The sequence below is a fragment of the Blennius ocellaris genome, assembly GCF_963422515.1.
Source record: "Blennius ocellaris genome assembly, chromosome: 19".
Taxonomy (NCBI): domain Eukaryota; kingdom Metazoa; phylum Chordata; class Actinopteri; order Blenniiformes; family Blenniidae; genus Blennius; species Blennius ocellaris.
Window position 1 is genome coordinate 13659655 of NC_137668.1, and position 14050 is coordinate 13673704.

Sequence of the window (14050 nt, forward strand, 5' to 3'; positions counted from 1 at the left end):
ACCAGTGATGATCGTTTGTAGTTTGTGAAGATGGACACCTTTGACAGTGTGAGTACAGTTTCACTTCTGGTCCTCATAACAACACTGCTGAACAGCAAGGAGGTCAGGCGTTGTACCGCCGTCTCTCTCGTTCTCTCTCTCTGAAGGTGCTGGTGCAGTCTGACCATTGACATTTAGCATTCCTCCGCGCTGCCTCTGGGTTTTCAATGGGGGATTGAGGGGTGCAGAGGCCAGGGCCTGGTTCTCAAGGGTAAAAACAAAAAGGCTCTTGAAAATCCCAAGGAGTTCCCATGATCCGAGGAAAGACCTTGATCCGACCTGTGTTAGATTTCCATTCCATGGATTAGGACACACAAAAAGTATGTATTTGCAAGATTTATTTTTCTTTTGCCCTCGATTTTCGACAGTAAATTGCTATGCGTTACTGACTGGCACAAAAAATAAGAATATATTACCATGGTGATTTGGCAATAACACAGATTAGCGGACGCTTGGCCGTTTATGTTTTTGTATATGTTCAGTGTCCGTGGCCTTCCTCTGACATTTTTAAATCAGTGCTAAAGCTTGTAGTGACATTTAATGGTGGAAAGTTTTCAAAGTCATTTTTCAAGGTTTTTTTTCCAGTAACATACATAATCTGTTAGCATCAAAGGAGCACACATGCATAAATAATTGACTAATTCACTTAAAGGGGGCCAGCGTAGATTAATTAAGCTTGAATACTAATTATGTTTTCTGTCTGCACCAACTGACGCGGTTCTTGTTTAGAAGAAACTGTTTGGTGCTTCACAATTACCGCATACATATAAGGGCTGCTCTATAAATTAAGAGGCTAGAATTGGCTTTGTGAGCCTTTGAAACAAAATGTTAACCTTATCTTAAATAATTTAAATAGGAATGCTTTGTAGGTGGTTTCATTACTCTTATGACATTTTAATAACATAGCCATGATGTGAGATTAAACGGAGACTTACTAAACGTGAAAATAAACAGAACATCAGTGTTTTATTGGATTAAATTAACGCTTTTGTGACATTTGATCGGAACCTATTTTGATATACATTCACACATATATTCATATTAATGCACGTTTTTGTTGTTAACTTCTCAATGTGTGTGTCTTTCCCATACACTGTATAATAATCATAAAACAATCATAAATCTGGGTTTTTATTGGGAGAACAACAATCAAGAAGGTAACCGAACATGTGCAGGTATCTGTGTGTAAACCTCTTAACACTCTTGTCACTTACTCCTGTGCCCGGTGCACAAGGTGCTTTTCTGGAAATGGTAGCTTTAAGTATCTCGGTGAAGAGATTGTGCCGTCTGCTCTCCGCTGGCAAGCAGCGCACACAGGGACAGAGGGAGAGAGAGAGAGAGAGAGAGAGAGACAGCTCAAAGCTGGGGCCTTGTTTACAGCTGTGTGGGGAAGAAAACAGGCAGACGTAAATGAGGGTTGACGGTTTCATGAAGCACAATTGGTTGACGGCAGATTCAATGTGACTGGGCTGAACTGGGCGATGATCCGTACAGTATGCAAAATTCACTTTCTAGCTGGTCTGTGCCCACCAGCCCCTAGCAGCACGCGGTCTTCCCCAAGCCCTTCTAGCTATGCCTTTGAATGCAACAAGAACTGAACAAGGCATTGTTGTGCTCAATTCCTTCTGACAACAATCACATTTAAAGAGGAAGAAATGAAAAGCAAAAGTCATGATTTCTTTTTTTTTTTTTTTTTGTCACCATTTATAAATGATTTTGTTCCTGTGTTGACTGCAAAGTAAGCATTTGGTGTGCTTCGCTGTGAAATGAGGAGTGGGCAGATATGACGGTGCACGTGGAGATGCCTTCATATAACACCGTCATGTCTGCTGTAAAAGTTTGGATTCCTTGGCGCGGCACGGTAACTTTAGCATATTTATGTCCAATTTTATAAATTACAAGGGAACTTGGGCTGCACATTTCCACTACTGCTGTCACAGTTGTTGTATTGAATGGTCACTTCTGCCTCTGAGCGTCCGGTTTATTTCATGAACTTTTGCGACACTTTTGTTCCTCAGGATTTTAGTTGGTGTTAGTATTTTAGAAGTGCAACATCTGCATGCTCCATCCAGTTATGGCACATTAAACAACGGCCTTTGCATGGACTGAGGGTGCTGTCACTGTCTGTGGGGTCTTGTAACTGACATATAAATCATACTTTTTTTTTTCTTGGCTCTGAAGACAAACGACTCGCATGACATTGCGTGAATAATATAGTCATAGTGTCAGTGACCTTAAGTGTTAATGCAGAAGTCGATGCACTGAACTGCCTCTGTGTTGTTGCCCTTGTGTGTTTTACACACTAATTTTTACTGGCAGAATATTAACTGTTAACGAAATGAGGCAATTGAAAAACATTGTTGAGAGAAGAGCTGGTTCAAAAACATTTGGAAAAACAATGGAACCAAACATGAAGTAAAAAAAAAAAAAACTGCAATATGCTTCTGTAGTCTTGTTTATTTGTAGTAAATGCAGCTATATGTTATGAGTGTAGATTTCATCCCATATTATTTAGTGCATCAATTATGGTACTAAACAAATGCATTTGTTTAGCTGTAGATAACAGTTAATCGGATTAGTCCTTTGATATTCACACATCTCACTAAAGTGCATTTTGTCCTATGGGCAATGACACTCATAGGGAATGAAACACTACTCTCCTCCTATATCTTTCTAATTTAAAAGTTAAAACATTTATTTTTCCTCTTTGTCACTACTGCTAAACCCCATTTGTAGAATATTAAAGAAAACATAGAATTAAGTGCTTAGTTTAAATTTTGTCATTAAGGTTTTCATAACTGACTTTGAGCCCCAACATCAATACATTTTTAGTACCATTTACAGAGCAAATGACGAGTATGTGCTTGTCTTATTTGCAAAATTACCCTTATTACTTTTCTCATAATATCCGATTTGCAAATGTAACTTAAGCATAATGTGAAGAAAGTTGTGGCGTGTTTAATGGAAACAGACAAAAGAGGAACAGAAGAAGAAAAAGAAAACAGACAAAAAAAAAAAAAAAATCATCACAATTCAAAATTTGTCCCTCATCTTTGGGCACCACACAGTTTGTACAACTCTGAGAAAATGATTGGTACCCAGTCGAAAAGAAAATGGTTTTTAAATAAGTTACAATTAGATAAGCATTAATCTCAGTGGTATAAATGAATGTCTTGCTGTAGGGCTTGTTGAATGTAAAAACAGATTTACAAAAACTCCTCTTACCAGATTGGTCTGGAAGTAGTCCTCCGCTATTTTAATTGCTCTGTCATTTGGAGTTGAAATAAGCCCCCCCCCCCTCCCACCCATTCTGCCCCTTGATTTTTCCTTTGAAATTAAATATTGTATACAAATACATGCTGTTCATGGGCATGAGCACAGTTCATCATTGAAATCTGCATAAAATGATGCTTAAAAAACCCCATACGCTTTGAGCTAGAGAGCTCTTTTTATATGGCGCATACTTATGTAAACATATCAATAACCAAAACAACTACTTATGCCGTTTACCTCAGCTTTCTTATTGTTCTGCTTGTCCGCAGAAATTAGAGAAATGTGGGAGTGCAGAGTTTGTTCCACATACTCTTGATTTCAAAGAAACCCATACTTGCTCTCTTACTCTCTTCTTCTTTTCTTTTTTTTTGGTTCATGCCAGTGGAGACCACCTACTACTACACACACAAAATAGTGTTGACTTGGCATGCCTGCATGTATGTATAGAAGTGTCTCAAGATGTCTAGATATCACTTTGGCTTTGTATTTAGAGCGTCTTGGAGCAGAAAAAAAACCTCCTTTGAATCAGAAATCTCCACTTTATGTAATATAATAGACCTGGTGTGGTGTTATTTAAATACAATTCCCCTTCTCCTTTGAGACTTTTTAGGTTGAGCTCATGTGAATGGAAGTAATGAGAAGTGTGCCTGGATTTCCATACTCATTTGCACACCAAGTTGGTGTACTCTTGTGCAGCAAAAAATGCATAATTTTCCACGAGAGAATGTTGTTGCCCATTCATTGTCGAAACAAGGAGGAAGTATTTTAATGTGACCTTCATTACACATTCATGTCAACTTTTCTTATCTATTTATGATTAAATTCTTTTCCACTCCTGTTGTTCAATTAGTGCTTGACCCCTTTAGCGGCGATGTAAATTAAATGACATTTCAGTGTCGTCCCATATTTAAAATACTGCGTTAGTTGCGGATCATAAATGATGATCTTCATTCTGCAGCTAATTTATTCATTTAACAATTTCCCTCCAGAAGTTACAGCAGAAGGCTCTGCAGCAACCTAAGCAGAAGAAATCCAAGTCGGCTGAATTTCTGATGGGTGAGTCCTGCTTGATGAGTTATTGCTCATAATTTGTGTAAGGATTAATTAACTAATTACAGACAAATGGCTTTGGGCTAAATTTTGCTCTTGCTTGTCAGGGCGCAATTTGTAATTATTTTAATCATTTCTTCTTCTTCCCTTTTTTTTCTCCTCCTCCTCCTGCAAGATTCTGATTTAATTTTAACCTAATTGTGTTTTACTATCTTTTGAGGAGGATGCGCTTGAATTTTGGGGCAGAGAAATCACCAATAGAATTTTGTTGTTCATGAATATGCTTTTGTTTTTCCCAATGAGTCACTTTGACACAGTCGTTGTATTGGCCCTTCATGCCGCTGTGTTTTCATTTATGTTTCTATTTATTTTGTCAGAGAGAGAAGAAAGAGATACTGTGGTGGGCATTGAAAACCCAGCTTTCGATGCAGGAAGCAGCACTGAGCTTTCAATTCCTCCGGTTTGGCTGGGGAGTGAAATTCGAGGTGACAGCCCAGATAGCACCCTTGCAGCTCACCATAAAAAAATGGAGCTGCAAGCCCCTGCCAAAGAAAGAGGTGAAGCTTCATTCTTCATTAGCCTGAAATTTGTTGACAGTAGATGTGTTCCTGATCTAACCTTTTCTCTCACTCCTTCTTTCTTTCTCTCCTCCTCTCTCTCTGTCTCTATTTGGGGGGGGGGGGCCCTCAGTCCCTGCATTCCAAAGCAAGCCTGTCTTAACAAGCAGCCCTCGTCTAACTTCTGCCTCCGCTGGAGAACGCTACAGTAGTGGGTGTTCTATCTCTATCTAGAAGTACCCTCGACACAATCAGCCTTGACTCCCACTCTCGGCTACATGCCTTGTGGTGGGCTGGAGTCATAGGAGAATGCATTTACATACGCTACTACGCTACCAAGCCGATCCGCTGTCTGTGTGGTGTACTCACAACACCCCCGAAACACGGCTTAAGGCCAATCAGGCATACGAATATGCCCCCTTATAATTCAGTATGTCAGGGAGAACTCTTGAGGAATGGGATGGTAAATTAGGATGCGTTCGAGGTTGCGAGCGTGCCAGTTTTCTCAGGGATGAGTCACATGTTAGATTCTTGATTTAATGTGGTTTATTTTGCTTTTGCTGTATATGACTACTGGTAATTATTGTCTTTGTTGTCATGTTGTTTTTTTGTTGGTTTTTTTTGCACAAAATGGGCCTTTGCCCATTTGTGAAAAATAATCCTTGTGAAGTTTGTTTATCATTATCTTTAGTCCACATTTGTTTTGTAGTGAAATATGGCATTACATCTTCAGAATATGGCCCGTATATGAATCCAAAAAAACTGTTATTCTATAGTGAACATGCTAGCATGTGTACCATCGTTGCCCTGGGAATATAATTGGAACTGGATGAAGGAATTTCTTAGTTGTTTTAAATGTGGAGGTTTTTTTTTTTTTTTGGCATGGACTGTTGTGAGATGGAGCCTATTCAGTTTTTCATGTATATGTCTGTAGTGCAAAAGTATCATTGTACCTTTAATTTGATCTGTTGACCAGTTAAATCCAAAACATTTAAGTACATAATAAAACTACAAATTGCAACAAGAACATTTGCATTTCAGAGCGCGACAATGAAAACTTGTTCAGTCACCTTTGAGGTTTTTATTGCAAGATCCAAAAGCAGCTTGTTCTACATTTCTGACACTTCCCCTCATCCCAGAGACTTTCATTATCGCTGTCTTTGTTAACAGTATCTGCCGAGAAGTGCTAGTTACTGATATTGCACATGTAAGAACAGATAATTGAAATTTTCATTAGAGAGATGAATTGGAGGGCAGCCAGACTATTTAGGTAAATCACAGCTATGATTCAAAAGGCGATTTACGAAGATACTACCATTATGCAAATTTGTATTTGAAAAAAAAAAAGGTTTCATAACCTCAGAGCTATTTGCAGAGAAATTGTTCAAACTCTCTGTTAACAATGTGGAGAGACTTAACATGTAAATTTCACAGTCAATTTATGGCACCGTTGAAGAGTCATACGGCTCCTCATTTATTAAGTGTTTCTGTCTCAGCGTTTCACTTAGAATATGGACAGAGTGGGGAAATCGCATGCTGATCTTTCACAGGAACACGGAATCACCCCAGTGAACTTTTTTGGGCAGTGGCCTCGTCAGCGATTGGTGCTCCTATGCAAACACACTTACGTACATTTGTATGCATCCAAGCGCTGATTCTCTCAGACATCTATAAAGGCACTCCTTGTGTGGAATATATAACATGATTTACTGCACCATGCATTTTTTACTTTTTACTTTTTTTTTTTTTTTGCCCCAAAACCCAAGGAATACAAGTAAGGCAATTTAGATTGGAGTGAAATATTCAAGGATTGTAATGAGAATGATTTGGGGTTAAGAAAGCTGCTTGGTGGGGTGTACCCTTAATAGAAAGAACCCTGGAGCCATTCGATTCCCATAAACTCTGCGGAGCATACTTGATACCCATAGGTCAGTGATCGCTAATAAGAAGTCATTGAGACACAGGCTCAGGTTATTTTCTTTTGGATCTCCTCCTCCAAACTTGCCTGGTCCTTTAGGCCGCTGACCTCGGAGTATTTAGAAGGTATTGTCTTTGAAATTCCACGTACTTTTCGGCGTGTAGACTTTCTCATTAGTTCCTTTTGAACATGGCAAACATATGGCAGTCGTATTTAAGAGATTGCCTGCCGTGACCTTTTGCGGCATGCTAATTAGGCCCCAGAGCACCGCGGGCCGTGGAGAGGTGCTCTGAGAAGCCCAGCAGACTCTTTCCCAGTTCTCCCTCTCTCTGCCTCTGAACTCCTGTCTCATCTTGGCTCTGCCTTATCTGGTAGCAGCCGCTGCCACTGCCCTTCGACAGTGTGGGTTTCAAAATTAACATTTTGCTTCATGTGCTTCTAATAACCACTAACCTGAACCTGTACAACTCCCTTCTCCCCCCCCCCCCCCCCCCCAGACCAACTCCCAACCCCTCTTTCTCTCATTCACTTTCCTTTCGCACTTTCCACAGGAAATGAACGCGCCCAAAATTACTTTGACCCATCTTCGGCGGAGCAGACAGACCCAAGGCATTGCGGGATGGCCGGGGTCAGCGCTGAAGATGAGCTGGAATTAAGTATGCCATTCTCTGTCATAATGGTTCTCCTCGGTTCATTAAAGAGGGGTGAGAGAGATCACTGGTAGCAGGCTGCCATTTGTGAAGGCAGGACAGTCTATGTAAATACACCAAGCGATGGCATCACTAGATTGGCTGCCCAACTCGTTGTCATTGATGAAGGTCACCTATCGTTGGTCAGCTTTCATTTCGCCGTGGCGTTCTCTCGTCTGCCAAATGACACACGCGGAGTCATGTCGATAGTTTGCAGCCGCCTCCTAAAGTAGACCTATTAAAAGCGAGCTCTTGGGAGCCAAGCAATATGCATGTTATAATGAAACCTGGCTATTAATGGAGAAGCCATTCCACCTGTATCTTTTGGATATCACTGCCGTGTAATATCAAAGGATTCACCAAATCAAATCTCATCACATGATGACAGGTGGGCTAACAGGCATGTTAATGCCCCTATTTCATTACTGCTCAGCATACACATGATTTGCACTCCTCTCCAGCCATGGCTAATATTTCTAGTTTGCATGTTAAGATGTGGTTTAGATTGACTTGTCTGATAAGTAGAAAGTAATTTGAAGCACATAAATGGTTACAATTTCCCAGCACTGGTAAAGGTGTGCATATTTTATAATTGTTTTGATTCACAGCAATGTCGAATGCTGATGAAAACCAACTATATGAAAGAATGACTGCTCTGCTGAATGATGACGATACCCTGATCAACATCCCTGGTATGTATTGCAGTGCTACTCTGTATTTTGGAAATGTTGAGTTGCCTGAAAACGATCATAACAGCCAATTCTACTATCTTGAATTGTATCAAACGCTTTTGACAACCTCTGGCTTTAGTGCCTTGGTATCTGCTTATTTCTGTTGCATACACACTTTAAAACATTTGTGTCATTTTAATGTATAAAGTGATATTTAACTTCATGTTTTAGCTTATATAATTAAAGGACTGAAGCTATCATTTTTCCTCCTGATATTACTGTCAGACATTCACGTTCAAACGAAATGAGAAAGAAGTGAGACGATATACAGAGCTACATTCTCCACACTTCCATCAAACAAAGAATAAACTAGAAATGGACGCTCACTAGTAGTCGCTGCTTTCCAAGCACAATCCATTGTTTCATGGTAGGCGTGTCTTTTCTCATTAACTCAGTTTCATTTAAATATGTAGACATCCAGGCAACATGGAGATGATTTAAGCTTAGCATTGTTCTGGGTGAAGACAGTCGTACCAGATCCTGTTGACATGACGCACATCTCCCTTGTAATTCCAGCACACAAGTGATGGGTTTAGGCCCGCTTCAACATGGTAGAATTTAGCAGGCTCGTATTATTTGCCATTGTTTTGGATTTAGCTGTACCGCCGAGATTAGCAGCCCCATCCATTGTCTGGGAATGTTCATGAAATCCCACAGAGAAAGTAAAGAGGATCTTGGATTAACAGTTGCTCCATGCAATAGAAAGGGAAAGAGAGACAGGAGAAGAGAGAGAGAGAGAGAGCTTGTACTTCTGTACTAGAGTCCAACTGTGGGTACTGCCAGTTAGCACTTCACTGAGGTACAATAGCCTTTAAGACAATCACCTTACGCAGTTGTATGGATGCCTCCCACCGGTGTAGGCTGCACGTCTTCTTTATAGCTACACAACGGGCTCGGAGTGTGTCAGTACTGATCCTGACATCTTGTGACTGCTTCTCAGGCTTTTGTTTTTTTTTCTTTTACAGCCCGCCACAAAGCAACATTCACATTTCAAAAGAGAGTATGAATAGGATAAAGTATTAATGAAATGAACAGCAGCCAGTTCTGTGCAAATGTAGTTTTGTTTTTTTTTTTCCTGAAAAATAAAATCTGGAGAAATTCTTTCGAAAATCTTCAGTTTGTCTTTTTTTTTATCTCGATGAATTCCCTCGCCTTGGCTTGGATATGAAAGACCACAAAACTGGCATTTTCCTCATTCTAGTTCTCTGTAAGGCATTGATATCAGCTTCACTATGAAAAGCATTAAGCGGTGATAACAGCTTTGGCTGTTACACATAGTGGACTGCACACGTTGAATACACGGATTCCCAAAGAATACCTTGCGCTTTCTATCAGTGGAAATGCCGAAAAGACACACAGCAAGAATGCTCGCTACTGCAGACGATGCCTCCCTGTTTACAGTGATACATTCTCTACTACTTATTTGAAAACTACATATTCACATATCATGCAGAAGAAAACTTTTGTTTTGTTTTGATCTCTTTCCAAGGAAAAACTTTTTTTTTAAGTTTCAGATTTGATTTAGCAGTTTCACCTCCATTCCCAACCGTCGTATTAAATATATTTGCGTGTTATTATTAGAGTGCGTCGTTGTCCACTCTCACAATAAAGAAACACATGTGTCTGGTTCAAGCATGTGCTAAATGTGCTCATCCATCAGTATGCGAATGCATGTGTTGATGTGTACGAATGCCGATTATTCTGTCTGTGGCCATGTATACATGCATGTGTGTGTGTGTGTGTGTGTGCGCCTCTGTGTATGTCCACTGATGCGTATCTCTCCAGGTACGCTGCTAGCCTCCAGGGATGAGGAGGTGTTGGAGGTGAAGGCGGGTGATCTGGTGCTTCAGCGGCGACTGCTGCTCCACAGTGGTGGTGATGCCTCGGGCTGCAGGTCCTCCCAAGCCCGTACCACTGCCAAAACCCAGTCTGGGAGTAGTGCTGGGCTGGGAACAGAGGCTGGACTCAAAGCAGGGAGGATGGTAACGGGCAGAGAGAGTACTGTAAAAAGTAATACTATTCTTTCATCCCTTTTATCTATCCATTTTTTGTAGAGTTGTATTGTATCTCACAAAAATAATATACATATGAAGTGGTAATGTAACAATTGTTAATTGTATTTCACTGGTCAGTCAACAAAATGTATATATATAAAAAAAAAGTGCACAATATAATAATGTTTAATAGTTATTTTTTGTTGCCATTGAATGATTTCTTGCAGTGAAGACAGCTGAAGAGGTGATCCCCCAATACACCCAGCAGCTGAGGGAGCGTGTGCGGCCTGACATGATCACGCTTGGCAGCCTTTCACTGCAGCAGGTCAGCGCTACAAAGAGGAATATCTGTGTCATCATCCCATATTCACCAGCATATCAGCCATGTCCATTACGTTGTGTATCAGTGGCTTGGCTAATGGACATGGAGTGTGTGCATGTGTGCATGTACAATTATCTGTTTTCTGTCTGTTTGAATGCTTGTGTAAAATCTATGAGACTTTCCTTGCTGACAGTTTTTTCCTTCTTCTATTTATAGCTTGTGTGTTTTGTTCTCTGACTTTTCTCCAACCTCTTTTAAGAAATTTTTTTTTTACTTTCACACGGTTTGCAAATGTATTTCGTGAACAACATTGTACTCAAGTTATTTCAGAGATTGGATTACTCATTTGTCCTCAATTCAAAATTAGCACATGGGTTTCAGCTCCACATTCTATGCTACACATGATATCCTCACACAATTAATTTATTTATGGAGACTCTTTTATTCTCCCTTTCAACTTTGTTTTGCATTATTATGCATATTTGTTTCTAACAGAAGCTAGATTTCCTTGGTTCTTTACCCGTCTTATGCTCTTTTCAAAAAGAAATAGAGCATGACTACATTATATTTTCCAACTGGGGAGCAGGGATTTTGTGAACCAGCATTAGGATATAAAGCGTCTTTCAAAACAAGTGTTTGTATTCGATCAGTCAGAGGAGAAATGGGAGTGGATACAAGAACAGTGGGCTTGTATTGTGTTGGCAAATCTAGACTGCAAAGAAACACAAACATTAACGCATATGTAAACAGAAAGCAGAACTTATATGCACTGTATTTTTAGATTAATCTCATTTGATAAGTGAGTAGGAGTCTCAGATTGCTTGAATAGGAGTAAATGTAACTGTGGAAAAAGAAAATTGTTCAACAATGTCTCACTGTCACTTGGAAGTCACTGCAACAGTTGACTCATCTTCCCGTACTGGATAATCATCGGCATCTACTGTGTACTGTATCAGTCTTAGGATCTGCGCTATCTTATTCTGTCATAGCTCTCCTACTGTTTCCACACCCACCTCCCATTGAAAGCACATTATCCACCAGAGATTTCACATCTATTTTAAAAATAATAGCGTTTTTCTTCTTTCTCTATTCTGCTGTACAAAGCCTCTACAGGGTGAGACGTTGTCACTTAGCAGTGTCAATGTGTCTGAATGGGGAGTGTGAATGTGCTGACTGAATGTAAAAGAGGCAGAAATACTCATCAAACGCTACATGTCTTTAGGGTCTGGCTCGGTATCGATTGCCTGCAGATTGCATTACAGTTGCTCCTTTTGCTTAATTCTGCCATTATGGTGCACTGCACTGTTTCATAAAGCTGCATCCCAAGAAAGTGTGCATGTGTATTTGCACGTATTTTTAGCAAATGGCTGAGAAGAGACCCCTGAAGAAGAGTGAGTGGGCAAAGAGAAAGAAAGGACTAATGGCCTTATTCACTGGCAATGTTAAGGTAAATGCCCATGTGCTGTATATATACTGTATGAGGCGCTTTTTAGTTGTAGCTATAACTGCCCTCAAGGCATTAACATTCAGACTAAATGTTTCTCATAGGCTGTTTCACCAGCTGAACATATTCATCCAATCAAATTCTTTCTCTTTCTATTTATCCATTTGTTAACTGGGAGTATTATTTTATTGCTCTCGCACAGAAATTAAAATCTTACATTGTTATTTTAAATAACACAGCTCACATTAAATAAGCCATCAATTAGCCTATAATCTTAATAATAATTAGCACATTAATTGTGTTTGTTAACATATCGACTTCAATATTTCAAAGGAGCCAAATTCACTAAGCGACTGTGGTGTGGCAGTGAGACCGCCGCCCCGGTTCAACACACTGCTTCGGTGGTAAGTCCAGCCTCTTCCATAATTCTTTCCATATGTAAAATTGATGTCACATGACTGTAATCATTAATTGTGTGAAAAGCATTTGTATTCCCACTGACAGTCAGGAAGGCATGTAATTCATACGTCCTCTGCATGGCTTCGTCTGTCGGCAGGCATTGCATTTTGGGTAGTTTGGCTCCGGGGCACAGAAATCTGTCCATGTCATTGAGCTTGGAGGTGCATCAATTCTTGGTCCATCCACTTAAGTCAGAGATCACACATCACATCTTGTAGAAAAAGCCCTGCAGGCGATCAGCTTAGCATGTTTAAGTTTTTAGTAATTATGGACTACCATGCCAGCTGACATGATAAAATCAAGAAGCTACTGTACATATCAGTATCTTGTCTCACATTGGGTTGCATTATGGGTGGGTGGTTGTCGGACACCAGCCCTGTCAGATGAATGTGGTTTGGAGTTTAGCAAGATGACCTCCTCTCGACAGCCTTGAACCCTGTAAATTCCTTCTGATATCAATGGTGGGTGGCTATTAGACATGGGAGACTTTCCATGCATCACCTAGGGCTACATCTGCCTGAAATTGAATGAGAAATTATTTCACTTTTTCTCTCCCTGCGCCTATGAAAGAAAAAGAGAAGAGCAGAGACGGGAGCTGACTTGTAGTTTTTGTAACAAATGTGTAATTCATTTCTTTCCACTGTTCCTGATTTAATGGAGGTTGAGTAATTGCATTAGGAAGCACATTGTGCCTTGTTGTGAACTGATGAAAGCACATGTAATACTTTTGATAGGCAAACAGAGGAGGGTGAGAAAGAAAGAAAGAAGGGAAAGAAAGATCCAGTGCCTGCCTTTGATGCCGAGCATTTATTTGCTGAATTATCCATCCTTTTACAAGCATCTTATCCCCAGTCACAGGCAGGCCAGGGCCCCTGTGATATTGCTTTATTTTGAGGAATTAAGAGAGGTGGCGAGGAGACAGAGCGAAGCAACCGCTTATTACATTACAACTGATAAGATTGAAAGGAAGAGAAAGGCAGGGAATAAGAGAGAAGGGAGGAAGAAAGAAAGACACGGAGAAAGAAAGAGAGAGAGAGGGAGAGAGAGGGACCCAGTGGAAAGTGTTTTGTTGTGCTGTTATTAGATTGAGCTGCTGTTGGCTACAGAGTGGAACAACAGAGGGTCCAAAATGCAGGTGGCTGTTAACAGGGTTAGCCTCTTGTCTTTGTGTGTATGTAATATAGGGGTGTGTGTGTGTGTGTGTGTGTGTGTGTGTGTGTGTGTGTGTGGGTGTGGGTGTGTGTGTATGTGTGTTTTGTGCACATAGCAGCGAAAACATTGAAAGCCCGTCACTCAGAGCGCTGGGAGAAGGCCAAGAAGAAGTGGCGGCCAAATATGGCCAGACGATGGATCTCCCAGAATCCTCCTCTTCAGCATCACGATCCCCGTGGCAGGTGAGTTTCGTTCGCCGCTGTGAGCTCAGAGCGAGCGTCACATATTCGCGGGACACCAAAAGCATGTAAACAGGAAGTGACATATCCCATAATCTCCGAGAGGCTGGCGTCGGGGGAGAAGATATCGATCGAGAGGTGTTTACAATCCATGGAAAAGCATGCGCTGTTTGTTAGAAAACA

General features: G+C 40.5%; 1 protein-coding gene across 1 annotated transcript in view; it reads left to right on the forward strand.

The window, feature by feature from the left end:
* Positions 1 to 1822: 1822 nt before the first annotated feature.
* ofcc1 (orofacial cleft 1 candidate 1) overlaps positions 1823 to 14050 on the forward strand; it is a gene marked incomplete at both ends in the record, with an annotated part of 174284 nt that continues 162056 nt past the window's right edge. Inside the window, 8 exons of the mRNA XM_080515268.1 lie at positions 1823 to 1900; positions 4302 to 4368; positions 4740 to 4919; positions 7389 to 7493; positions 8135 to 8218; positions 10043 to 10267; positions 10479 to 10576; positions 11934 to 12020. Coding sequence (XP_080371394.1) covers positions 1823 to 1900; positions 4302 to 4368; positions 4740 to 4919; positions 7389 to 7493; positions 8135 to 8218; positions 10043 to 10267; positions 10479 to 10576; positions 11934 to 12020 — 924 coding nt within the window. The remainder of the gene's footprint in view (positions 1901 to 4301; positions 4369 to 4739; positions 4920 to 7388; positions 7494 to 8134; positions 8219 to 10042; positions 10268 to 10478; positions 10577 to 11933; positions 12021 to 14050) is intronic.